Source organism: Plutella xylostella, chromosome 17, assembly GCF_932276165.1.
Source record: "Plutella xylostella chromosome 17, ilPluXylo3.1, whole genome shotgun sequence".
Lineage (NCBI taxonomy): Eukaryota > Metazoa > Arthropoda > Insecta > Lepidoptera > Plutellidae > Plutella > Plutella xylostella.
Window position 1 is genome coordinate 2534983 of NC_063997.1, and position 27740 is coordinate 2562722.

Genomic DNA, 27740 nt, shown 5'->3' on the forward strand with positions numbered 1-27740 from the left:
ATAAAATAGTATTTAGTTATAATCTGCAAGTTATTATTCTAGTATCGTTGATAGGAATGGTTTGCAAAGAATAAAATAATCATTCTTCATGACATAGGTAGTTAAATAATTTATTATAAAATTTAAACATCATGATATCATGTACCTATTAAACAACTGGGTTCTGTTCAATTACTTCCGTGCTTGCTAATTCTTGGTCACCGGTAGTCCGAGAACAAAGTATGTAAGACGGTACTTTGCTAGGATATATTTTTTCCCTCTGGATTTTGTGAATTCGAAATTGGTGTTTACGGAGGTGCTTTCTGAAAAACAAAAAAACTTTTATGAGATCAAAATACAGATATACGTAATGCTTATGTCAATGTATGAGATAGGTTACTTACATAGATAGGCGAGTTCCCCATTTTATAACAAAATAAAGACATAATGTATGTATGCTACAGTTTAACCCATGGAAGTAATAATACAACAGGAATGCGCACTCACCAAAATGATGCAAACAAAAATAGACCTAACGTATTCACCTTAAGATTTATATTTGAAGTGAAAGAGGCCGCGAGCCGATAGAGAGAGTTACCACAGAGCCCTTCCTCTCTTTCTAACAATTGCCAGGATTTAGTTGTGTAAACTTTAGTAGATTTTGTACGAAGAGAGCTATGCAAAAAAAATATTAAATTAACTCATAGACTACTGTATCTATCATTTTCAAAAACAAATTTATAATAAATCATTATAAACATGTAATTTTAATGAAATATTTGGTATTTGTATGAATAATAATTTCATAAAAAATATTGGTAGTTTTTCTAAATACTTTACGACAAGACCGAAGTTGTCAAGATGACGGATGACGTTTATACTGTTGTGAGAGACGTTATGGTTAGGGTGACCATTCATTCGTACTTTTGAATCACTTTCCATTAATTAGGACCTGTTTCATTCAACTTTTTGTTTTATTTTATACCTAAGTATCATTAGGTATTATTGTGGCTGTTATCTTATAAGGCTGGTAAAGAGTTATGAGCTGTTGATTTTTTTGGTGATAGATATGAGTATTATAAGATAATTTATCGAGCTTAAAACCGGCGGAAGCACTTAGGTTGGGATAATTTTTTTTAATCTTATGATTTTCATCAACTAGACTATGTAAACGGAACACCCACAGAGTAAACACGTTTTAGGTACTTACATAGTTGCGTTTAATGTTAACCAGTTTTGACACTTTCTTGTCAACACTATACCCAACTTAATTTTATATACTTAAAATTACATTCGTACCTACATTGCAATCGAATTATTCGAATAATAGGTGACTTTGAGACCATCGACACCTATTCGCGACATGATAGATTAGAAGTGATGTCTCATGAATTACCTAAAATTATGGTCACCAAATATAGAAAGAGATGAAGGGCTCCGTGCTGACTATCTCTGTCGGCTCGTTTTTTTGGTGCAGTGCGCATTCCTGTTGTATTATTACTTCCATGGTTTAACCCTGATTAATCACTGGAAAACATAAGTAGTACTTAAGTACTACCAAGGCCGGATTTAGAGGTCGAGAGGCCCCGGGGCAACAAAGAATTGGAGGCCCGCTGGCCCCAAATAATTTTCAGTTAATCAGTTTAAATTATTTTTTTTTATATTTTTTTGTGTTGTAGTGCTAAGTGTATATAATTTAACAAATATATAAAATATAATCGGAATCGAGAATTATCTGAAATTAAATTTTAGGGTTAATGAACGCAATCTTCAGAACTTTGGAAATTCAATTCCCGGAGTAGAATAGGTACTTTCAATACGCGGGAGAGAAAGCTTTGATAGAAGATTTTATCGTGGTTCGAAGCCTATTTTTTACTTATAATTTTCATTTTTTTAAATAAGCGATCTCCTGTACAATTTGATGTCATCAAAATTAAATACATTCTCAATGCAATTTCAAAGTCTGGGAATGTAGCTCTGAAATTCTGATTTTCTAGAATTTGGTAGTAAAATAGTTCCGGAGATTGGTCTTTTCCATAGTCCTTCATGTCCTTTCCTTCGTTACCAAGATTAGGTTCTAAATCATCCTGATAAACTCTCACCAATGCCTCTGCTACACCGTGCGGATTTTCAGCATCCATCTTGTTGTTGCTTTCGAAGGTTACAAGAAAAAGAAAGAAACCTCACACTAGCAATGTAAAACAGCGAAAGAAAATTTCTAAAAGGTACAACAGCGTTTTTTTGTCTAGTGTTTACTAGTTCCAGGCCTCCACAAAAGAGGGGCCCCCACATTTGACGGTCGAATGGCGTAGTGGTTAGTGGCCCTGACTGCTATGCCGAAGGTCCCGGGTTCGATTCCCGGCTGGGGCAGATATTTGTTTAAAGACAGATATTTGTACTCGGGTCTTGGGTGTTGATAATTATATTTAATATTTATCTATCTATGACATAGATTCTATGTATTTGTGTAGATATATCAGCTGTCCGATACCCATAACACAGGTTCTGCCTAGCTTGGGGTCGGATGGCCGTGTGTGAGATGTCCCCACATATTATTATATTATTATTATTATATTATTATTATTATATTATTATTATTATATTATTATTATTAAATAGAGACTTCGAAAAAAAAAATAGAGTCCTTCTCTCATTTGTGGAGGCCCCGGGGCAGTTGCCACTGTTGCCCTCCCCTAAATCCGGCCCTGAGTACTACTATAAAGTAATTAAAAATATCGAGATTACATTACACCACTTACTTTCTAAAAGCTTTCTTACATATTTCACACTCCATAAAGCCTCTATTTTCATGGATGAAATTGATGTGCTTATTTAGATCGGATTTAATTTTGAATCTCTTCTCACAAATAGAGCACTGCAAATAACAAAAAAATAAAAAAAATATATGGTGAGTAATTAACAGAAACACACTATATTTTAGTTAGTAACTTAGATGTATAAATAGTAGCTTAGATGTGTAGGATATGAATAGTATAGGTAGGTAATATTCGATAACACAGGAGGAGGATAGCCAAAAATATTGTAGTTCGCTTCGTTGCACTTGCGTATTCATATAATCGTTAATTTAATTTTTCTGCGAATATTATATTGACCTTTCACTTGTTACGCACAAGGTGAATGTAATATTTACCATCTTAAATTATTTTCTGAGTAAGATCAAGTGAAAAATAAAAGTGAATCCCCTACACTTACCTCAAACGGCCTGGCTGTGCTGTGTACACGAGCTATGTGCTTTTTCAAATTACCAATAGTGGTCATTGTTCTCGGACAATACATACATTTACAAGGCTTCACGTCTAGATGAGTTTTTTTGTGCAAATTCAGAAGAGTTTTCGTACGACCTTTGTATGGACATACATCGCATTTAAAGGGAAATATGTTGTAATGTGTACTCCTGAAATGTAAGACAGAGCGTTAATATAATAAGTAGTTATAACATTATTGTGTGAGGCTGAGCTTATTGCTCTATTATTATTACTGCCATAGCGTTTTTTCTACTTATATACCTACTTGCATGACCATCAATAATGTAGCATAACTAATTATATAAGACTCACATGTGTAGTCGCAGATGTGCTGGGGATGGGCATATTTTCCCACAGTGGTCACATAGAAACTGTTTCTTGGTTCTCACTGGCTCCCTCGTTGGCTCATCATTTTGCGATTTTTTTGTTTGTGTTGAGATTTCCTTGGAAAAAATGAGATGAATTATGTATTTCGATTTACAAAAATATTATAACTAGTTAAGTACTTACTGATTTACTTATCAATATTTTTTATATGTACCAGTTACACAAATACTATTAAAAAAAATTGGTTTATAGCTACGTTTATAGCTAAGTATACCTTTTCTTTCATTTCGTCACAAATTTCATTTGAGAATATATCATCTGTATCATCATAAAACTCTTCAACTTTTATTCTACTTTTGTGAACTTCTTTGCATTTGTCTGCTACACTGCAAACATTTTCTGGAACACATTATTTTAATAAACATTCTAGGCATGTATTTCAATACACATTTACTTACTATTTAATTTACAGTCACCAAGAATAGGTGTACTTATGGATAAATTCATATTCTCTATTTGTAGACAAAAAAATATAAGTAAATGAATTTCAATGAAGGCATCAAATTGTTAGTTACCCATAGATTTCCCCGCTTTAACCAATGTTTGCGTTAAGAGAGCTCTCCGGAAAGCCTGGTCGCTGGCCCGGCACATGTCCCGGAACTTGATACAGCCGTCCAGCAGGTACAAGCAACTCCGGCAGATGGACTTGGGAAGCATGTCACATTCTTCTATCTGTAATTTCAACAAATTCAGCGCAAAGGCAGTTCTGAGTAAAAATTAGTGAATTGAAAGTAAAATTATACTTATTATTGGAGATTATTTTTGGAGAGGTCACGGCTACGAAACATACATTTGAACTAGAGGGGGTTATTAAGAGATGCTGAGATATAGAGGGCTGTTAACAATTTAAAAAGTCAGTCTGTTAAATTTTGATTATATTTATTAAGAAGAAATACTTGAATTATCAAAAAGGACCACTAAAAATTAGAGCTTACCAGCACACCAGAGAAGCATTTGATTTCGTTTGCAAGGTATGTTTTGTGAGAATTTTTAAATATTGAAACATCAGCCTTAGATTTACTGCAAACTCTGCATAGATTCAGAGAAAGAGTTGATTTATTTGTTTTCATTCTGAAAATGATAAAAAGTAATTAGAATATAAGGTTACCTACCTATTTTATTTTATTCTTGTACAAATGATCTTCCAAATAAACTTTCAATTTTACATTCATGCCAATGTAGTTAGTTATTTGTATTTAAGTAACATACATAGTTATAATAGGTTGTTAATATCACTGAAGTAGTTCACTTACACTTTCTGTGTTTTCAAATTTCTTCCAGATTTTGTTGATTTATTTTCCCGTTGCTGTTTTGCAGACATTGTGTTTTCAGGAAAATATAAGTAGTTCATCTTGTAGGCTTATAACTTTATACAGATAAATTATTATCCCATAAAGGTGGAACTGGGAATCGGTTAAATAGCTATTTTTATTAGATGTAGTAGGTACCACTAATAAACCTTTCTTTACCTATGTTTCACAAATAAATGATTCTAATTCTATTTCAATTTACCAAATCAAATTTATCGTGTTTATCACTGTATTTACTTTTATGCTCAAATCTTTCACTCGTTGTGTTTTTCTCTGTAAACATACTTACTCAGAATAATAGCAGTATCACCACAGATTACCACTTGCTTTCTAGAATATAACGAGACCCTCAGAATAATAACTCTACTCTGTCCCAGAGAGTACATTTGATTTGGTACCTAATACCTACCTACCTACCATTAGTAGATACCTAAAACTAGGGTAGGTACCTACGTACCTACCAAAAACTAGTTCTTCTCAGCCAGCTGTTTTCAAGAAACATCATTTCTGCCCAATATCATGTCAACACCTTGTGTTTTTTGGATGTTCGATATTGTTTCAAACAAATCAAACACATTTAGGTATAATCATTAATTACTTTTAATATCACAAGGGTAGTAAATCTTTACCACTTTATTCACATTGGTAGGTAAATTATAGGTACTATGAATGATTTTAGACTGAATCTTTCACAGGCGCTGTCCGGGAACATAGTATGTAGGATGGCAGCTTGTTGGGGAGGGTTGACTTTTCTTGCTGAATTTTATGAATACGCCATAGATGTTTACGAATATGCTTTCTGAAAATAAAATATTTATTAAGATTAAAACCTTAAAATACAGATTTTCCTGAACTAAATACGTATAAATGAAGGACTACGAAGTAAGGGTACTTATAAAAATTTAACTTACTGTCTTATTACTTTTTTACAGATTTCACACTCTGCATATCCACGATTTTCGTGGATCGCGTTGTAATGCCTTTTTAGATCGGATTTAATTTTAAACGTTTTGTCGCAACTGGTACACTGAAATTAAAAAACATTAATTTACTAATAGTACACTTGAGTGCAATGTATGAATGAATTAATTGAAAATATGTAGGTATCAATGATTTCAAAAGGAAGGATACGCCCTTCAGAACATTTTACTCAAACCTTCTACATACAAGCAAAATAACTGCCATCTGTCATAATTTGTTGGAACTATGTCAGAGCCGAGCTACTTATCCTGACGACGCAACCTTGTACGTGCGTTCATATTTTACCTCACCGGACAGTAGGTACATAATAATATGAGTGAGTTGCATACGGACGTCCGTACAAGGTTACATCGTGCGGCCATTGTAGACTTTGGTAGTAAAATAATTATCGCTTTAAAATGTGTTTATTTATTTATTAAGGATGATACGATATTCCATATTCCTTTTTGACCTTCGTATCATAGTTTTTGTAGCCTTTCACAACAAAAATAGGCATATTTTCACAAGAAACAAAGACTATCTCTCCGTCACAGACAACTGTCGACTGAGGACCGTTGGCCCTAAAATGACTATTTTAGGGCCAACGCGCGGGTGCCATTTTCTTCAGTGGTTGGGCCTGTCCTTACGCAGTAATATATATGTCAATGGTAGGTATGTTTCATGTTTCTGCAGGTATTGTCTATGCGATCTTTACAATATTATTAGCACGATTAGATGATTACACACCTTAAATGGCCTGAAGCTAGTAGTACTGTGTATACGATCCATATGTTTCTTGAGATTGCCGGTGGACGTCATTGTTCTCGGACACAGCATGCATTTGAATGGTTTAACTTCAAGGTGAGTTTTTTTGTGAAGATTGAGAAGACTCTTTGTGCGTCCTTTGTACGGACATAAATCACAGGCGTGAGGGAAAAAATTGTAGTGTATTTTCCTGAAATAAAGGAAAAATATGAAAATGTTCCGAAAAAAATATAAAATTAAATAGTTTTTTTTTTTTTATGATTTTGCAAACATGCGATCAGTACGTGTACTATGAGCAGTTGTGTTGAGAGAGTTTGGCTTGGTAAGGTAGCCCTCCCATTGTCAGGCACCCTTTATTATTTGCTTCCCCTTTTTATAGGTTATCCCATGTGTGCAGCCTCTTCAGGCGTCTGGTCTTAGGTGGATCGCTAAGCATTTGGGCAAGCTTGTTTTGATGGTGGGTAATCCTGTCCTTGTATCTTTTTGTTTTCATATATATTTCCTCCTTAACTGTGTTAAGACCTAGGTATTCGTGGATATCTTCCATTCTTGAGAACCATGGGGCGTTTACTATAGCTTTGAGCACACTATTTTGGAACCTTTGTAGTATTTCTGTGTTAGATGTTTTGGCTGTTCCCCACAGTTCAATGCCGTATGTCCATATTGGTTTCAATTTCACTCCACAGATAGTCGAGATTTCCTGCCCAGGAGCCACTCCAGAGATTTGTATTTATGGTTTAGTTGGTCTCGTTTCTGTTGGATGTGAGTCTTCCAGGTCTGTTTACGGTTGTTAAATTAAATAGTTAAAAATTATAAAATAGGGAAATCTTACTTATGAGATTCTAAATTAGATCTCGATGGTGTTGATTTCCCGCATGTTTCACACAAATATTGTTTTTTCGAAACCTCAGTCGAGTCTGGTTTGTCATGTTGTAACTTTGCTTTGCACTTTGTCAGGTGCTTATTATATGAAGCCTGAAAAACAAAACCAATCAATGTAGGAAACAACAAGTAGTAGTAATTGTGTCCATGGTTTTTGTGTACAAATAAAGAATATCTTGACTTATCTTATTTTTTTTTCATTTTTAAAAGTAAAGATGTACTTTTACCATATTATGGAAATCCTTAGAGCAATCAGTGCAGTCCCACAGACCAGTTTCAGAGTAAGGTGGAGAAGGAACATTGCTAGAGTCAGCACTTCCACTGATGCCCATTATTTCTTCATCTTTATTAGCATCTGTACAGTTGGCTTCAGTGTAATTTGTGACTCTGTCATTTGCATCCATTTCATTTATGTTATTTGCAGTAAAGTCATTTTCTTCAGCACTATTTGCATCCATATCATTTTCAAAACTATCATCTGTAAAATACAAAACAAATTTGGGAATATATACTTTCATTTTAATACTTGTCCTTATCCTGCTGATTCAATTTGTATAACAGCAAAGTACAGTTAATGACAAGAGTATGATTGCTATCTACCTTAATAGCAATCTTTCTTTAGTCTTTTTCTGTGTAGCTAACATGAATAATAATAATATAATGTGTTACTTGATGTAAGTGTATTCAAGAACTGCTTACTTGACACACATTCTTCAACTTTAACTTCAACTGGTAGGACATTTATGGGTGGATTTTGATGTTTTACAATAGTGGAGTAAGTTTTCCGGAATGCTTTATCACTTTGCCTGCACATGTGTCTAAACAAAATACATCCATGTAGCAGTTTATAGCATGTGTCACAAATAAAATGAGGGAACTTGTCCAATTTACTAATCTGAAACACAAATAAGAGTAAACTTTCATTTTACATTCAAATAGTAGGTACTTTGGATCAAAATTAAAATTATATGTAAAAATATAAAATTTAATTAATATCAGTAAGAATTACCGTAACACCAGAGAAATATAAAATTTCTTTGGCTAGATAAGATTCTAAGCAATTGTTAAATATAGGTGCGTCGGCAGTGGGTTCCCTGCATACTCGGCAAATCTTGTTAGTTATCATTTTAGTTTTGATTCTGAAAGTAATTATGAATGAATATAATATTTTTTATATATTGTACCTGTAGTGTCATAAGCCTACAGTGTAATAGATGGATATTTTTTATACAGGAATTCTTATAAGATATTTTTTAACTAGCGATACTCATCTCATGAGAAAAAGCTTAAGTAATGCAATTTAAAAGTGAAGTGAAGATCTAAATTAATTTATAAGTAACTTACTTTCTCTTTCTTTGTAATGCTTTTGATAATATTACTGACTTCATTAAAACAAGAGAAGCCATTTATTACATCAATTTACCTTATTACCTTGTAAAAAAGTAAAATATTGATCGATATTTATTACAAATAAGTTTGCCCTGCCTTGCGGGACATCCAGAACACAGATTAGACAGCCTATGTACTATAGTACAGATAGGTATCTGCCATAGAACAGTCCGGTCGTTAGTGAGCTTGTACACCCCACCCTGGATGACAGATGTCAGTTTTAAGCCCTCACATTGAAATGATTGCATTATATACTCTTTGTTTTATTTATTTTTACGGTGGCCGCTAGATGGCTCTGTTTCAGTTTTTATTATACCCAGTAATAAAACAAAGCTGTAAATCTCCTGTAAATGAAACGAAAGTAGGTACAACTTATACAACAATTTATTATAAATAATATAACAAATGTTACTATCACTACATGAATAAGTGTTACAAAAGGAACAAAAATATATAACTTTTCTTTGTACAAGAGGGTACATAATTAACTTATCAATATTCTATACAATAATAAAATAAGCGTTGCGGTATTATTTTGTACAATAAGGTTAAAACAGTTAATAAAACAATGATTACATAGGTATATTAATGATCCATAGTGCAATTTACCTAAATTAAATTTATTAATAGAGCAAGTACAAAAATACAGCTTTAAATTTAACTAAATATCGGTCACTTATGAATTAACAACTTAAGTAAACTAAAACAGTTTTAAAATAACTAAATTAATAGCACTTAAAATTAATTTACCACTTACAATGCACAAACAAAAATATACATCACCTAATTATAAAAAATACATTCTTCAGCGATTGCCAATATTTACCAAAATTTAATAAATACTTATGATTTGTGCTTGTACAAAAATAAAGCTTTAAAAACTGAATAAGTGCCTTTTACAATGAATTAACAACTTAAATATATTATATGTTATTCAAAATAGTAAGTAAACAAAAATACAGTTAAGACATTAACAAAGTCACTTAAAATTAATTTACAACTTCAAATTCATTAACATAATAACAGCTAATTAATCATTAACTTATTATAAAAAAAATACAATTCATGTTAAATAAGTGAATTAAAAATAATAACAATGTAAAATCTTATAAAATATATCAACTAACTAATACTGCTAGGCGATCTGAAACAAAAAATACGATTTAACAATGATTATAAAGTCAACCTACTTTTTAACTCTTAACGTAGTATATTTTTTAAATGCAATTTCTTGCATAGGGGTCATAGATGATGATGACATTTTGCCTAAAAATGACCCTTTCATAATTTTATTGATACAATTGCACCAATTGTGAATTTGAACTCGGCACACCAGACTGACAAACATATCTAGTAGTTCTCGACAATGCTGACTACATCCCAACCAGCTTACATCTGCTGATTTTAGAAATTCTACTTTAATATATTTTACTACACTCTTTTGGTGACTATGATATTCTAAATATTGATTAATGCAAGTTACTAATTTCCGGAACAAAATGATAAATTTAGTATTTGGATACTTTAAGTTTCTTCCCTTTAAAAGCCTACGCTCTCTTTGTGTAACCCAGTCATGTACATCAGTAATTTCGGTAGTCAACATTGTTTTTCGACAATCAGTGCAAGGTATCTTTTTAATAAGTTGGCGTGATACAAATCCGGCAGTGAAGGCAGAAGAGCGGACGTTCTGCGTCTCCTCGCGCGCCTGCTGCAGCAGCGACGGCGACGGAGATGCTCGCGGCTCACGGGAAGGGCCTGCAACAGGCAAACTAGCTGGAGCACCATGGACTTCGAACATTAATCCCTTATTAAAGATAGCCTCCCCCATATCCTCCTCGCAATTAGAGTTCGGAGAATGTGGGCCGAGGACATCAGTCACTAACAGAGACTTAAAGGAGCAGATGAACGAATAAGGGTCAGGATTAACATTCCTATAATTAAGTGCGCGTATTCGGCCAAAAAAATTCTCTAACGGGTCCTGATTTAAATTACGAGTGTAAAAAAAGCTTACACCCATATCTTTAAGCTCAACCCACAAATTTATAAAACTTTCTAATGTTGTTATCCAGTTTTTTACACTGGGTACCCTTTTTCGATCACCAACATTAGTATCTACATAGTATAGATCCTGCAAAACTCTAATACTCTCCTTCCAAAAGTCCAGATGTTTGCACTCTCCATTTATTTCTTTAACCCTTTAACTTTAACCTTTAACTTTAAGTCGCGCGCGATCAGCTGACGCGTGAGGTCACTGAACCTATGTGTGCGTAACAATGACTTCCCAAGTGCTAAAATGTAGTAACTGTAACATTGTGATATGTGAAATCCTAGCTTTTATTCAAAATAAGCTGGACGTGATGGATGAAGAGAGTTTGTTGCGTGTTTGTGCTACTTCCTTCCCGGAGGAAGATGTCGCGGAAGCAAAGAAGCTCCTGTTTGATTCTGTCTCTAAGACAGGAATAAGGCGGAGGAAAGCTGGCAAGAACCGTCGGGAGCTGGAGGATATCATAGATCTCTTCCAACAAACACCCCCAGAGGAGATGCCCATATTTGTTGCTCGAGACCTACTAAAACTTCCACCTGTAAGTTTTGACCATGTAGACGTGACTAGACTCTTGAAGGACATTGTTGTAATACAAAAGGAGCTTAGAAACATCCAGGAATTCTATGCATCTGATGTCCAATATGCCACCGTTAACGAGTTGCAAGATTTGAAATTGGAAATCGAGAATCTCAAAAAGTCGACGACGATTCCATCTACGGTCAAAAATGACTTGTATGTGAATACCCACAGAGGAGCTTTTTGCATGCAAGACAGCTTCGAGTGCAATAGCGGCCCGATGGGCCTACTACACGGCACTTTATATTCTACCCCCGAGAAAGCCGATAAGAGCGATGTCGGCAAACCAACAGATTCGAATAAGCCGTCCTGCTCATACGCAAGCGTAACGGCTACTACTAATCAGAATAGCCGTCTCACTCACACGCATGGTGAATCGAAGCGCGTGGAGGCCCGCGCGGCCACCGCTGGCGCTGTTGCGAACCGGACAGTGGCGAAACCGCGGTGGGCCTCAATGCCAGCTGACGCGAACAATAAGGAGGATTGTAATCTGGAGTCTGATTGGGTAACGGTCACTAGACATAGAAAGAAGACTAACGCCCGCTTTCAAGCAAGAGAGGGGCGAGCTCAAGTCTCTGGAAGCTCAACTTTTAAGGCAGCGGATGTTAAGATACCTTTATATATATATAATGTCTCAAAAGAGACGAAAGTCGAGGATATTTCGAATTATATAATGAATAAAACCGGTGCCCAGGTAACACTGGAGAAGGTAATAATGAAAGAAGAAAAAGATTATGACTCATATAAAATGTATGTATCGAAGAGTAAGTTAAATCTTTTTGAAGACGACAATTTGTGGCCAAGTGGAATCCTGTTTCGGAGATATATTGTTTTCAACAAAAACAGAAAAGACTCGGAGGATAAAAAACCATCAAATAAAAATGGCGATGAGCAAAGACACGATTAATTTAATAAGTTACAACTGTAAATCTGTTAAAAGGTCAGTACAGTGTGTCAAAAATCTGTGTGACATATGTGACGTCATTGCTATTCAGGAACATTGGCTTTTACCGTATGATATACCTTTCCTTGGAACGATTCATGAAGACTTCGAATATACCGGCAAGTCTGCGGTGGATACTTCGGCTGGTCTACTGAGAGGGAGACCGTTCGGCGGAGTAGGTATTCTCTGGCGTAAAGGTGCGTTCGAGTCAGTGTCTGTCGTGGAGTGTAGAAGTGTGCGTATCACGGCTATTAAGGTGTCAGTAAATAATAAATCGTTATTAATCGCGAGTGTTTACATGCCTACAGATAGTAGCGATAATTTACCCGAGTTTAACGAGTGCATGGGTGAGTTGGGGGCCCTAGTGAATACTAGTGATGTGGAAAATATATACCTACTAGGTGATTTTAACTCACATCCCAAAGAGTTATTCTGCTCGGAAATGTTAAATTTTTGCGATGACTTGCAGCTTCTGTGTGCGGACTTCGAAAAACTCGGTATGTTTTCTGACAATTATACCTACATAAGTGACTCTTGTGGCAGTACACGGTGGCTCGACCATTGTCTCGTATCCAAATCGGCTTGGAACTCAATAATGGATGTTAGCATAAAATATAATGTATTCTGGTCTGATCATTTACCGCTAATGATACAATGTAATATTAGTACCATTAAGATTAATTTTCAAGATGTAAATAACAGTCTTAATAAAATAATTTGGGGTGTAAGAAACCCGGAACAAATTAGTTTATATGCAAATGAGTGTAATAAAAACTTGCGAACGATAAATCTTCCTGAACAACTTAGGAATTGCTGTGACAAATTGCAATGTTTTGACAATCATCATCATCAGCTACTTGACGATTTGTATGCAAGAATTGTGAATATTCTGAGTGAAGCGTCGAAGTGTAGCAGTAAACTTAAATCTTATAAAAAAGTATCGCCGATTATTGGATGGAACAGGCACGTCAGGGATGCTCACAGAGAGGCGCGGGTGAAGTTTGATGTATGGAACAGTACTGGTAGATCAAGAATCGGGAAAGCTTATGAGGAGATGTGTGTATCGCGTAGGATTTTTAAAGCTAAGTTGAAGTGGTGTCAGAAAAACCAGGAACAAATAAAAATGGACATTTTGGCCACTCAGAGGCATAATAAAGACTTTAAAAAATTCTGGAAAAACACTGATAGACTGAACATCAAGCCAGGCCGACCTGTGAGCATCGATGGGGTGTCCGACCTAGGCGCTATAGCGAACTTGTTTAGAGAACATTTTAGCGTTAAGTCTCCTCTCGGCCCGTCTAAGCTGGTGCTCAGTGCTGGAGCTCATGACGGTGATGTACCAGTTAGGTTCTCGGCGAAGGATGTTGAGAGTGCAATTAAAAACATGCATCGAGGCAGATCACCGGGACATGACAGTTTGAGCATTGAGCACTTGCAGTATGCTGGTGTTCATATGTGCCGTGTATTGTCTTTGTTCTTTTCGTTGTGTGTAGTACATTCATACCTACCGCCTGAACTTGTGAAGGTTATAGTCGTGCCAGTAGTTAAGAACAGAACTGGTGATCTATCAGACAAGAGCAACTACCGGCCAATTTCGTTAGCTACAGTTATCGCGAAGGTATTTGATCACCTAGTAGACTCTTGCCTAGATAAATATATTAGCTTGAATGACGCACAGTTTGGCTTCCGCCCAGCTCTTTCCACGGAGGCCGCGATATTATGTCTAAAGCATACTGTGAGGTACTATTTAGACAGAAATACACCTATCTATGCGTGTTTTCTAGACCTCTCCAAGGCTTTTGACCTAGTGTCGTACGACATTTTGTGGAATAAGCTGGACGGAATTATACCGAGTGATATTTTATCTGTGCTCAAGTATTGGTACGACAAACAGGTAAATTTTGTGAGATGGGGGGATATACTGTCTGATTCCTATAAAATGGAATGTGGGGTGAGACAGGGAGGGGTGACCTCTCCAAAATTGTTTAATCTATATATAAATGCATTGATTGGGGAACTAAAACGCACTGGTGTCGGATGCCATGTAGATGGGATTTGTTTTAACAATATAAGTTATGCAGATGATATGGTGCTGCTGGGCCCCTCAGTCAATGCATTGAGGAAATTGTTGGGGGTTTGTGAAACATTCGCAAATAGTCACGGATTGTCATATAATGTTAAAAAATCGGAATTTATGTTTTTTGCTGTAGGTAAAAAAAAGTTTAGAACGGTTCCTGACCTATTTCTTAACGGTACTAAATTGAATCGTGTAAAAAGTTTTAAGTATCTAGGTCATTATGTGACTGAAAATCTGTGTGATGATATGGATATGGAAAGAGAACGCAGGGCGTTGGCCATCAGGGGTAATATGTTGGTCCGAAGGTTTGCCTATTGCTCTAAGCAGGTGAAGGTTACCTTATTCAAAGCTTATTGTCAATCAGTGTATACAAGCAGCCTCTGGACTAACTATACTCAGAAGGCTTTCAGCGCCCTGCGCGTTCAATATAATAACACCTTCAGGATGATGATGGGGCTGCCCCGCTACTGCAGCGCGTCAGGCATGTTCGCAGCCGAGCGCACGGATGACTTTTACGCCATTATCCGGAAGCGAACAGCGTCTCTGCTGGGCAGAGTGCGGGCCAGCGACAACAGCCTCCTGAGGGTGATCGCCGAGAGGGTGGATGGCCCTATCTTGAGACACTGGGTCCAAGTACTTAACTGGAACAGGGTAGGATCAGTACTCAGTGTTTCAAAATAGGGTGTGTAAATAAATAACTATGTGTTTGTGTTTGTATTTAGCCTAACCTAGTATTAAGATTCATTGTTACTAACACTTACTATGGACTATGTGGTCTGAAAATAAATATTTATTATTATTATTATTATTAACCAGCAGAAGGATCCAAGTGTAGCAGAAAAATGAAACTTTGGGTATGGGTTATATATGTAAAGCTTTATTAAAATTCGAAAAAAAAATTAAAAAAAATATATATTTTATATGAAAAAAACATGGTGGCAATATAATGTACACTGCAGGTTTGAACTTTGGTGGAGTTTTGTTTTTTCTTTGTTTCTTTTGGATAGTGATCTGCAATGAGTGGAGTGAGGCGGAGTGGGGTCTTGTCGGATGATGCTGTTGCCCATGAGTTGGGGGACGCGTTTGGTGTTCCGGATGGTGCGGTTTCTGGGGATGGTTTGGGGGAGTCGTACGAGTATTCGGAACGGGTTTCCGCCCGGGGTGGTTTGGTGAGGGTGCTTGCAGGTGGTGGCGTTCTGCTTGGTTCGGCGGCGCATTCGTCTCCGTCCTCATCGGCTTGTCGGTCTCCTTCACTTGCTGGACTTCCGGGCGCTTCGGGATAGGCACCGGAGGCTCTGTGTCGAGGTCTTTCGGCTGCAGGACCTCGGGGTGCTTCGGTGTCTGCACTGGTGTCTGCCCGGCGTCGGGGCCGCTCGGCTGCGGGAGTGCCGGGTGGCGCGGAGCCGGTTGCATCCTCTAGCATGCCGGATGGGTTGGATGGGGGTGAGCTTTCGGATTTCTCGTCTTCGGATTCGGGTGTGGATGGGACTGGTTGGGGGGGAGCAGGAGTGGACCCGGGGGCCGGATCTCGGCTGCTTTGGTGCTCCGAGGGTTCGGTCTTCAGAGCGGCTTCCGGGCGGAGCGGGGCCTCTGACCTGCTTTTCTTTGTTCTTTGGTGATGACGTGCTGGACATTGTTGTGGACCAAACTAATTTATACGCTGTAGGATCGAGAAATTATACACCAACCACTAAAGAAGAAATCATGGCTTGGTATAAATTGGTTTGGTCCACAGTGGTGTTTGGTGCGTCATCGCTGAAGAGTGGAGAGGGGTGGGTCGGAGGTTTCGTTCTGTTTGGAGGCTGTTTTGGGGATTGAACTTTCGGAGTGTCAGGGTGGCTGATCTGGTTTCTGGGTCCATTCTTGTTTTTTCCAGTCGGTCTCATCTTCGTCCGAGTCTGGGTCTGGGGACGGGGGGTCCGGGGGTTCATTTTCGTCTGGCCTGTCTGGTGTGTTGGGGGATGCGGTTGGTTCTGCGTTGCTTGGTGCTCTTGCAGCTGGGCGGCTTTGATGTTGGTGAGATGTTGGTGCAGATGTTGAGGCACTTTGGGGTCTTGTGGCTGGGGGACTTCGGTGTGGAGTCTCTGGTGTTGGTCTTGAGGTGCTTGGGGGTCTGGTGGGTGGGGGAGATTGGCAGGCTGGTGGGGGTGGGGACGGTGGTGCCGTCGAGCTGGGTGGAGCGTCGTCGCCTGTGGGTGCCCTCACCGAATCGTTTTGGGTGGAAGCTTGTTCTGGGTCCGGTTCTTCCGGGTCATCTTCGGAAGTCGTGCCATCTGGAGTGCCGGGCATGTCTTCCGGCTCATGGGCGGTGGCATCATCTGGTGGGACTTTGTTCCGCTTCATTGTGGATCGTTGTCTGGAGGAAGCAGGGAGGGAGCGGAGCTTTGCCGGGGTTTGGACTGGCGGTGTACATTATATTGCCACCATGTAGGTACCTACAAGTTGATAGTGGCATATATATGGCCACCACAAAAAAATGGAAATTCGAATAAAAAATGGCGATTTTTTTTATAAATAATGATCATATCGTCTTCTAAACTACATGTTTATATAAAAAAAGAAGGTTACTCACATTTTTGTCTGCAGGATTGATGAGATATTTTTAAATAAACTTTGTACTTTTGAAATGAGGCAATTTTTTTTCAAGTGACATTTTTTTTTTAATGTTGGCACTACTAATTGATTTGATTGAAGAAAAATAATACTGATGTGCATTCAGCTATGTATTAGTGACGTTTCCAGTAGCAAGATCGAATAAACTTTTAGAATTCTCAGGCCTATAAGATGGTGGCACGTATATTGCCATCATCAGTTAAAGGGTTAACCGGTCCTCGCATCTTGCCGGGAGCCGAGCCACCACGGGACCTGTAATTTATCAAATTTTACTTACATATTTATTCTCGAAAATATTTGAAGTGTTGGTATTGTTCAGATAAATATCAAAACTATATCCATGTACATGATTCATGAAATTTTGACGCTCTACCTTACCTATGAATTTTTTCCACGTGGGCAAAGAGGAAAACACCATGAGGAAACTTGTAATTGGTATGATCATATATTTTTTATTCGCGCAAAATAATATTTGAAGTTAAAGCAATATAAAAGCAATGTTATGATATATTTTCGATATCTATAATAGTTTTAGCGATATAGGTTTTTAAATGTTTCCTGTTTCACAATGTCTGATAATGGCTACCTGTCGGTTAAAATACAAGCTGTCACACTCTATCATTATTTTTTAGACAGTGACAGCATGTCTTTTAACCGATAGGTTAAAAGACAGGCCATTGATATCGATTCTGAAGGCAGAAATTTTAAATTTAGCGATGTCAAAACCTTAATTTCTTTGTTTAAAATTCGACTCTATGATTGTTTCCGTAAATGTCATTTTATGCTAGCAAATTTTTTAGTTTGACAGCGTTAAAATTAGAATTTCTGCCTTCAGAATCAACATCATTATCCAGACATTGTGAAACAGGCCCTTATTACTATAGCATTTTTAATATTTATATAGGTATTTACCCGTTCACGCTGTCAAATACTCGATCAAAAAATAGGACTGCTTCCGCAGTATTCTTCATGGTTGAACTAACCAACGAACCATCTGCATGCGTGCCTGAGGGAAAAAATATAATTTAATTAATATGCTATTAATCGTAACATATTAATAGCGCTCCTAAAGTAGCTCAGAGTGCTATGGAGACAGCTATGCTTAGGGTTTCTCTGATGGATCGTATCAGAAATGAGGTTATCCGTTAGAGGACTAAGGTTACCGATATAGCTGTCAAATATGCAATCTGAAGTCTGCTGGTCATATCTGCCGAAAAACCGATAACCGTTAGGGTATACGAGTTCTCGAGTGGAGACCAGGAACAGGCAAATGCAGCGTGGGACGCCCTCCTACCAGCTGGACCGACGACCTTAGGCGGGTAGCCGGTAGTGGCTGGATGCGGAAGGCCGGGGACAGAGTGTTTTGGCGCTCCTTGGGAGAGGTCTATGTCCAGCAGTGGATTAGCTGACGATGATGATGACATTATGCCCTCTAAAGCATCCATCACAGCACTACCGAGGTGCATATAATGATCTTCTCTTCTATCTGATCTTCATACAGTGAAATTAGGGCCTCCCCGAAAATAACCCAATTTTCGTGGTCCATACGCTTGGCGGGCGCGTTGGAGAAATTACTTAACATTAATTATAAAATGATTTTTTAAACAAATATGTACCCCTGCCGGTCGAACTTAGAACCCTTGGCACAGCGGTCAAAAGTTAGAAACCAATGCGCATCAGGTCGTCATCTCCGGCACGGGTCTCATTCCAATGAAGGAAGGGTTTAGGCCTAATGCACCACGCTGGCCTAGTGCGGGTTGGTGATTGTGCTGAGAGAGTTACCGGGTAAGTGGGCAACCAGATGTTTTCAAGCTGCCCAAAGGCCTTCTCTGACTAGGTTTAATGATCTGCCTATTATCTTATACTAATAATAACCATTTAGCACTAGAATAATATTTGAAAAATAGCCTATAGTAGAGAACAACACTTTTTATTGCAGATATTTGAACATTTTCATCGACGTGATGAAAATAACAAGTCTTTAGTAGTTTAATAAACGAAAATATACAAACCATAATTGGATGTAAACAAAAGCATTGCAGCGGTTCGCTCGCTGAGGACTTGTGTACAGTTTTTAACTTTCATTTTCCTTATTTTATCTGGGATGACATGTTCATCTGTTAATTTATGAAGCATTCTAATTTCTCCTACGTGGCAGTCATTTTTGTACACTTCGACAATGTCACTCCATCTAGCTATATTTCCTTTAAACATCATATCTTTGTTTCAAAAGTTATTCCGTATCCCTTTAATGAGGTGCGGAGGGTCGAAAATTATGTTCAGCGCATGACCATCAATCTCCACTTTGTTATCTGAAAAAGACATAGGATTTTTTATAGTTAAAGTGTAGGAACATCTCACACACAGCCATTCATCTAAACTAGGGAGAGACTGTAATATAAGTATCGAACAGCTGATATATCTAAACAGATACATGGGTACATATTAACTCCCAAGACCAGAGTATCTGACATTAAAACAAATTACCGGCCCGGTCTGTAATCGAACTTAGGACCTTCGGGATAGCAATCAGGGTCATTAACTACTACAGCAAAGTTTCAAAATCCCACTTTAAAACAGAGTTGTCGCTCACTCTCAATATTAACAATTATGGAATAAGAGAAATTATCGCGAGTTAGTACCCTACATCTATATTCTTGCTAGATATTGTACACCCTTCATGTGGCATCGAGGCCGTAAGACACCTGTGTATAGTCATATTTTGGACAGTTAGGAATTCCAGGTACTTACTTGGGGGATCATTACGGAGCAATTGACATCTGCGAGTATCTGCTCGCATACTGTTCATGCAGGATTGAAACGTCGACCCTTGGTCGCATACTAGCGCTTTTGGAAGAAGTCCCGTTTGAGAGACAGCAGTTACTACTTCCTGCAATATTGGAAACATATTTATTTATAAATGGCAGTAATGTTTTTAAATATTACAACTTAAAGTTGTATCTTCATATCCCTGATTGTTACAATACATAATTTTAACAGGGCGGAAAGATTGAACGGGTTGGAGAGAAACTACCTTAAATGTTAATTTAACCTTGATGTCATTTAATTAAATTAAAATTAAATTTAATCAAAAATACTAAAGATTAAACTTCAAAATAAATAAGTAAGTACCTTTAAAATGTTTTTCAACTTAATAGTTGGAGTTGTTCCTTCACATAAATAATAAGCTATGGGCTGTCTCCATGAAGTGCATATACCTCGAACCATAAAAACAAGGGCATGATCGCATAGTTTCCTTTCCACTTCGGCACCAAAATTCACAAAACCGTCAATGCGATCTTCAGATTCTAAGAATGTCAAATGAGGTGTCAACGCCACTTCATCAAACACAATGGAACAGCACTTTTTTTTGTCATCCCAATTCCGAACTGACTCCTTTAGTTGTGTAAATATGTTTTCATTTATTCCCGGTGCAAGAGAAATATGATGAGTAAATTTTCTTAGAGTTCGCCTGCTAGGCAAGATAAATATCTTGTGCAGCAATTTATATCCTTTCGGACTTTGCTTTTGGAGTGATAGAGCCAAGAGTTTCTGTTCAGTTGTGAACCTCCGTCTTTTTATGTGTTTATTGGCGAGCGTGACCTGCATTTTAAGGAATGTCTTGGCTTGAGGAGTCAGTTTCTCTACAAGCTCAGAAAAAGATTTGTTCTGATTTAGTTTTTCAGCTTTTTCTATTCGCTCCTGGTATGACTGAACTATACGGCGACGGGATTTCAGTATAGTCGAGCATTTTTGGTACATTTTCTTGCATCTGGGGGTTAATTGTTGTACACTTTTTATAAGTCTTTTCCTTGCCGTCTTGGTTTCTGAAAAGTAGAAAATAAAATATTTTAGTATTTTACTTAAAATAATAAATACCTTTAGATAGTATTATTCGAACTAAGAACTAATAATAGGCGGATTTATAGCTAAAAAAAACGATACCCTACCTGGACCTTAAATTGAAGGAGTATTTTTGATTAAATTGGGGAGTGTTTTTTTCTAATAAATAAATATAATACACTAACTTCTCCGCCAGATTCGCTTCTAGGATAAAAAGTGCATAAAAACTTAAATCACTCTACGTCGTAGGCTTACCTAATGTCACATTGGACCTTCTTGAACAGCTAGGAGATATGACTTCCGGAATACGAACAGTACATTCTGCGGTCGTAATATCATCAGGAATGGTTCCTGAAACTGAAAACAGTGATTTTCAGAAGTAATAGAGTTAAATCTCTCTTTTGGGAAGAAATAAATTGTTCAATTCGACAGAAGTAGAATGTCGAATTCCAAATTTTAATGTAGGATTTTCGAAACAAAGCTCTTGGGCAAAACCTAGAATAGTTGCAGTTGAGTTGAATCAATAGTTTAATTATCAAATATGAAATTGGCAATACCTAAAAAAAAATGTAGTGAACTACTTACTGTCTGTTGCTGCGGATATGTTAAAATTATCTAACTCTCTCTGCGAGTTAGAACCACACGAGCCATTAGTGTCGTTACCATCTAAAATTAGAAATAGTTTTTTTAATTAAGATTATAATAATAGGTTTTTTCTAAAATGTCATCAAAATAATAGGTTTGTTCTATCTAACATAAGTCTTTTGCTAAAAACTATTGCTACAACTAATATTTTTTTAAAAATCTCGGATACTGATTTGACGGTTCATCAATGATTCAAATTCTGAACGGTTCATCAACAGCCGATTGTCCTGCCGATATGTCACCGAACGAACGATATTTCACCTGAACTTAGTATCCGAGATTAAAAAACAGGTTTCTAAAAGTTTCTAAGGTACTTTAGTTTTCTTTCAGTGCATATACTTTATATTATACTTGCTACTATTATAGTGTGACCATTACCGCTGTGCACTGCGGGGGACGTGCGGGGCGGGGCCGCCACGAGCGTGCCAGACGAAGTAGCCGATTTCTCCTACCGTCTCGCCGCGCGCATGCCTTAGGGCGGTAATGGTCATACTAACTATAATACTACACTACTGTATGCACTGCTTACTACAATAACTATCATACAATAATACATTCGATTGCACGGATTGCACCATACTTTGATTGTGTCTTTTAATCAAAATATTATTAAACAAGTACTCTACAGCTAAAATAAATGGTTAAATACGAAATTAATCATTTTTGCTAGTAAATATTCCATTGTTTGTTATGTTTCATTTTAAAACCTAATTTTTAAATAAATTCTAATAAAAAGACACACTAAGATTGCACCTTTAGTGCCAAGTAAGGACAAATGGATTATACTAGAAATATACAGGGTGTCCCAAAAGTCAACGTCATCCCTTAAAGGGCTGATAGGTCAGCTCATGAGAGGCCAGAATATCACAATATGACCTTAGTAAAAACTCGATAATTTTCGAGATATTGACACTTTTATAAATTTGCTGAAAATCGACACCTTGGATCAGTTTTTTGCGTGCCGCCGGTACAAAAATCCATATTGTTAGAATTTGTTTGGTGTTGCATCACCCTGTATAGCCCTGCTATTGATCGCAGTAAAAAAAAATATCGAGTAATGCTGTATGTTTAAAAAAAACACGGTTTTAGAAGTCATAAAAGGTAATCGTATTTTTTTATAATCAACTTTGACTCTACATATTGTAAAAAAAATATACCACGCAAACCTGGCACTTTATTTGAAAAGATTGCTCATTTAATGCAGTTTCCAAAATGGTATAAAACGTTGCTATTGTTTCAATTAACAAAAAAGTTATTGCTATTTTAGTACAAAACGACCTCGATGTAAAATTGTTTGAAGGAAATTTATCTGACTGAATTTATTAAGGGTAAGTCATGTTGGAATGAGTAAAAGTAAAATAGGTGGTGGGGTCAGCCGTGGCAACATAGATGACGCAAAAATAGCTAAGAAAAAACTTACCAAACTCTTATAAAACATATTTTGCGTTTTTTACACCTTATTTAAAAAAAACAAACATTTATTGACTTTTATTTTTATTTCTCAAAATTATATCACCACATTATTATATTAAGTACATAATCAGCAAAAAATAATACTCATAAATGGTCATAATCATAATTTTGAGAGTTTGGTTTTGCTAATATAACTTTAAAATAAATAACAAATAATTAGAGGTAATGTTAATGACAAACTGATCTGTCCCTTTTTTGGATACTGTGGGTGTACAATGTACATGTGTAAGCGTTTTACTTGTACAATATCACACATTAGCACTACTCAGGAATGTACGTTACCATGCGCTACATTTATGGGGAATGTGGAGTTGCTATAGTCCACTTTTTTCGAGAAAGATACTCAAAATGCGTTTTTTTTATTAACTGTGACAACGTTGTCTCTTTTCCCACTCCTGGCCACACCACCTATTTTACTTTTACTCATTCCAACATAACTTACCCTTAATAAATTCAGTCAGATAAATTTCCTTCAAACAATTTTACATCGAGGTCGTTTTGTAATAAAATAGCAATAACTTTTTTCTTAATTGAAACAATAGCAACGTTTCATACCATTTTGGAAACTGCATTAAATGAGCAATCTTTTTAAATAAGGTGCCAGGTTTGCGTGGTATATTTTTTTTACAGTATGTAGAGTCAAAGTTGTTTATAAAAAAATACGATTACCTTTTATGACTTTGAAAACCGTGGTTTTTTTTAAACATACAGCATTACTCGATATTTTTTTTTACTGCGATCAATAGCAGGGCTATACAGGGTGATGCAACACCAAACAAATTCTAACAATATGGATTTTTGTACCGGCGGCACGCAAAAAACTGATCCAAGGTGTCGATTTTCAGCAAATTTATAAAAGTGTCAATATCTCGAAAATTATCGAGTTTTTACTAAGGTCATATTGTGATATTCTGGCCTCTCATGAGGTGACCTATCAGCCCTTTAAAGGATGACGTTGACTTTTGGGACACCCTGTATACATACACACAATAAAATAACAACTACTAGGTAATTATAATTAAAGTGAAGTACCAGTATTAAACTTCTTTTTTTTATTGGGTGGCAGTGCATATGAATGCTCAAGGTTCACTGTATTTAACACTTTTATAATGTCTTCCACTGTAATATAAACAATTACTTAACAAAAATTCAAATTAAGATAGGGTATGTCTTAGATAATAATTAGGTATAATGTAAGTAATAAATAGTATGTTACGAGTACATACGTTCTGATCCTGACAGATGTCTTTTGGTAGTTTCCAGAGGTGCATTGAGAGGTATTTTCTTTGCATAATCGTGATCCCATTTAGCATGCATGGAGTGGAAATCTATAAAATAAAATGTAAAACAATGATAATTATAATAATCATTCAATAGGAAACAAGATTCAACATAGTTTATAAAATCCGCAACTGCATTGGTGGTATGCTCTATAAAGAAATACTGGTAAATGTAGCATGTGACACCCTCAAGCCTGAAATTTTTACAAGTAGGGTATGATAATGAAGGAAGAATCATAGGAAGTGATGAATGAGGAGCTCCTTGAAAGTGAGTGGCATATGGGCAACTATTACATTAACCAAAACTTGAGTTTTTTTTTAATGTTGGCAGACTGATGCTGTGAGTCATTTTATTATTTTAACTAAACAATTTCACTCTAATTGACTCTATATTAGTAAGTAGGTTACTACTACTTACTTTCATATTTTGGCTTGCCAGATGAAATTTCCTCAGCTGTAAATAAAGATGGTACAGCCATGTAGTGCCTCCTTCCTCTTGTGAAACTTTTGGGTTCAAAATGCTTCAAACACACCTGAAATTTTCAATCATGTTAGACATAAGTATTACACATAAAAATTGATTGTATCCAAGGGTGATGTACCAACTGAATGTTAAATAAATGTATCCATGCCATCTAGAACACCCTGGGCAGTCAGTGACAACATATTATCTGACTGGCTAATCCTTTCACCCCGGGGACATGTGACACTAACACCAAAACCACATGAAATGTATCTTACTGATAAACCTAAAAGATAAGGAGTGATGGTAGCTCAATCCGGTAAGCGCCCACTTCTCACACCAGAGATGTGGGTTCAAATCCAATAGGTATAGGTAGGTAAGTACCAATGAGTTCTTTGAATTTCAATACAATGTATAATCTTATGGCGAAGGAAAACACTGTGAGGAATCCTGTATAATATGTCTAGATTGTGTACCCTAAGTACATTGTAGTCATTCAAAGACGGCTATATAGTACAAATATTCAGCGAAAAGCGGGTGGCTCGCTTTCGAGTCACCTCTGACTACACCTTTGACTGGTTTCATACTTACTTGCACGGACGCCGGCAGCGAATCCGTATTGAAGAGTCCTACTCTGTTTGGTGTAGTACTACGGCTGGTGTCCCGCAAGGTGGCGTGTTGTCTCCTCTTCTCTTCGCAATGTTCATAAATAGTATATCCAACAACATCTCTTCTTCCTACCACCTTTATGCAGATGATCTACAAATTTATAACCATGCTCCAATTTCCGACCTCCCAGTTGCCATACATAAAACCAACACTGACTTGGATTATATACTGGCGTGGAGTCAAAATCACGGTTTGAAAGTCAATCCAACCAAAACACAAGTCATTATATTAGGCAGCCCCAGATTCAGCTCATTTGTTGACTACAATGCCCTCCCTCCAATAGTTTTTGATGGTGTCCACATACCTTGGAGTAAACAGGTGAAAAACTTAGGGGTCTACATGGACAATGCTATGACCTGGAAGACGCAGCTTGATGAGGTCAGTCGGAAGGTGTTCGCTTCTGCAGGATCACTCCGCAGACTGCGAAATTTCTTGCCCACAGCCACCAAAATTGTGCTTTCTCAATCCTTACTTCTTCCTATTCTAGATTATGCCGACTCATGTTATCCCGATCTTACCGAAGAGCAACTTAACAAACTTGAGCGCCTCCAGAATGTCTGTATACGGTTTATATTTGGTTTACGCAAGTATGACCATGTTTCAGAGTATCGCGCTAAGCTCAAGTGGCTCCCCATTCGCCTTCGCCGGAATACTCACATTCTTTCACTTCTTTACTCAATACTGTTTAACCCAGCGTACCCCGATTATCTCAAAGAGCGATTTCACTTTCGACATGAATCCCACAGCCGGGGATTACGTTCTTCAGAGAACCTACGGCTGAATATTCCACCTCATACCACAAAATTCTTTAGTGACTCTTTCACCATACAAGCAATCACCCTATGGAACGATCTCCCACTTAGTATACGGAAAGCACCGTCATTGGCCTCATTCAAAAGGATGTTAAAAGACCATTTCCTCGGCTCTTGATTGAAGATCACTATATCCTCTTTAATATGCTTATTATTATATATAAGTAACATGGTATGTAGTTTATTATATATTAATATATATTTTAATATATTATATATTATGATGCTAGGTATATAAATTATGTATGTAAATATATTGTAGGTAGTATGTTATGGTATATTAAATATTTATGGTATATTATTTATTCCTGCTACACTTTACCCTTTACATCTAAATATCCTTCCACCCAAAGGTTGTCTGGAAGAAATCGCTTTTAGCGATAAGACCGCCATTTGTACATATGTGTTAGATTAAGTTTTGTATTGTTGTCCATATTTTTGTGTGCAAATAAAGAATATCTTATCTTATCTTATCTTATCTTTGGGGACTACAGTCATCAGCATATTGTGTAAGTATGAATATACATTATATATTGTATAAGATAAGTAGATAATAAGCCTCATGTGTTATATTAGGTACTGATAAGAATGCAAACTTACAACTTTTTCCCTGAGACGATATCTAGGTAGGCCCATCAACCCGGAACAATATGGTTTGAGAGTGTCCAACCAAACATCTGAAACTCGAGGGTCATGCGGCCACCGGGAGGTTTTAGATCCCACATCAGATTTGCAGCCATCTACGACGCACTTGCGAATCCGAATCATGTCAGACAGCTGAAAGACAATCAAAGATAAGAATCAAGAATACATACAAAGGTTACTTAAACTTATGAAAAGGGTATTGTCTACTTGGTGATAACTTACGGAAAAGTGGAAATTATTGGAGGTGTAAGACTGGTCACAAGGCTGATGATGGCTGAGGGAAGACGCAGGTCACAAACGGAGGGAAAACCTTAACACGCTGACTTTGGACGAAGTTCTGTAATCAGTCACAAAAAACAACAAGCAAAACAAATAGATTAGTAGCAAAAGAACAGTGTCCTTTCAATGATAAAAAGAATTAAAATTTGCATCAATAAGTGAATATTGTAAGCAAATTGTAATTTTTTCGTAAAGTCTCCGCTATAGAAATAGTGAGACAAAACAAAATGGCGGGAAAGCCAGGAAAATTCAAGCGTCAGTCAGATAGAAAAATAACGGCGAAAATTTGATTTTGTACACAGAACAAATTAAAGAAAGTATGTTCTCGATGCAGTCGTATAAATAACTTACAAGATTGAATAAATTATTTTCACTTACAAAAATAACTTAACAATTGTATTGTAATATTATAACTTACCTAACTTATTATTTAATCATGT

The 27740-nt window shown here is 36.8% G+C and overlaps 3 protein-coding genes and 1 long non-coding RNA gene across 8 annotated transcripts; 1 reads left to right on the plus strand and 3 right to left on the minus strand.

The window, feature by feature from the left end:
• Positions 1 to 76: 76 nt before the first annotated feature.
• On the minus strand, positions 77 to 5137 carry LOC105388759 (PR domain zinc finger protein 5). The gene is made up of 8 exons (XM_038109306.2): positions 4886 to 5137; positions 4568 to 4703; positions 4148 to 4304; positions 3847 to 3971; positions 3558 to 3688; positions 3193 to 3394; positions 2739 to 2854; positions 77 to 302 (listed from the first exon to the last, which is right to left on the minus strand). Exons 1-8 carry the CDS (start codon positions 4981 to 4983, stop codon positions 149 to 151), a joined length of 1119 nt encoding a protein of 372 aa, XP_037965234.2. The 5' UTR covers positions 4984 to 5137; the 3' UTR covers positions 77 to 148.
• A 387-nt stretch (positions 5138 to 5524) lies between these two features.
• On the minus strand, positions 5525 to 9046 carry LOC105388750 (zinc finger protein 107). The gene is made up of 8 exons (XM_011559710.3): positions 8894 to 9046; positions 8559 to 8688; positions 8249 to 8444; positions 7777 to 8027; positions 7500 to 7642; positions 6650 to 6857; positions 5854 to 5969; positions 5525 to 5741 (listed from the first exon to the last, which is right to left on the minus strand). Exons 1-8 carry the CDS (start codon positions 8953 to 8955, stop codon positions 5618 to 5620), a joined length of 1230 nt encoding a protein of 409 aa, XP_011558012.3. The 5' UTR covers positions 8956 to 9046; the 3' UTR covers positions 5525 to 5617.
• LOC125489749 lies at positions 5925 to 6913 on the plus strand. Its single transcript, XR_007267211.1, has 2 exons — positions 5925 to 6045; positions 6575 to 6913. It is a non-coding gene; the product is annotated as an uncharacterized LOC125489749 (long non-coding RNA).
• A 258-nt stretch (positions 9047 to 9304) lies between the features above and the next one.
• On the minus strand, positions 9305 to 27678 carry LOC125489748. Of its 5 annotated transcripts, none has more exons than XM_048626662.1 (12): positions 27244 to 27678; positions 26977 to 27153; positions 24851 to 24965; positions 24379 to 24480; positions 24185 to 24271; positions 21620 to 21700; positions 21290 to 21385; positions 20324 to 21018; positions 19943 to 20081; positions 19204 to 19503; positions 18104 to 18197; positions 17399 to 17443 (listed from the first exon to the last, which is right to left on the minus strand). In XM_048626662.1, exons 2-10 carry the CDS (start codon positions 27142 to 27144, stop codon positions 19418 to 19420), a joined length of 1569 nt encoding a protein of 522 aa, XP_048482619.1. In that variant the 5' UTR covers positions 27145 to 27153; positions 27244 to 27678; the 3' UTR covers positions 17399 to 17443; positions 18104 to 18197; positions 19204 to 19417. The 5 variants fall into 5 exon arrangements, with proteins under 5 accessions (XP_048482622.1, XP_048482619.1, XP_048482618.1 ...); XM_048626661.1 differs by having other exon boundaries at positions 21290 to 21391; XM_048626664.1 differs by lacking the exon at positions 24185 to 24271 and having other exon boundaries at positions 27244 to 27677.
• Positions 27679 to 27740: the final 62 nt, after the last annotated feature.

Coding starts and splice junctions, on each gene's coding strand:
- LOC105388759 (XM_038109306.2), bottom strand. CDS start 4,983: ATGAACTACTTATATTTTCCTGAAAACACAATGTCTGCAAAACAGCAA. Junction 4,305..4,567: donor AATGCTTCTCTGGTGTGCTG/GTAAGCTCTAAT, acceptor TTGAAATTACAG/ATAGAAGAATGTGACATGCT. Junction 303..2,738: donor TGTAAGAAAGCTTTTAGAAA/GTAAGTGGTGTA, acceptor TTTGTTTTTCAG/AAAGCACCTCCGTAAACACC.
- LOC105388750 (XM_011559710.3), bottom strand. CDS start 8,955: ATGGCTTCTCTTGTTTTAATGAAGTCAGTAATATTATCAAAAGCATTA. Junction 8,445..8,558: donor TATATTTCTCTGGTGTTACG/GTAATTCTTACT, acceptor TTTGTGTTTCAG/ATTAGTAAATTGGACAAGTT. Junction 8,028..8,248: donor AGTTGAAGAATGTGTGTCAA/GTAAGCAGTTCT, acceptor TGTATTTTACAG/ATGATAGTTTTGAAAATGAT.
- LOC125489748 (XM_048626661.1), bottom strand. CDS start 27,144: ATGATTCGGATTCGCAAGTGCGTCGTAGATGGCTGCAAATCTGATGTG. Junction 24,966..26,976: donor ATCGTCTCAGGGAAAAAGTT/GTAAGTTTGCAT, acceptor TGAAAATTTCAG/GTGTGTTTGAAGCATTTTGA. Junction 19,504..19,942: donor GCTCCGTAATGATCCCCCAA/GTAAGTACCTGG, acceptor TGTCTTTTTCAG/ATAACAAAGTGGAGATTGAT.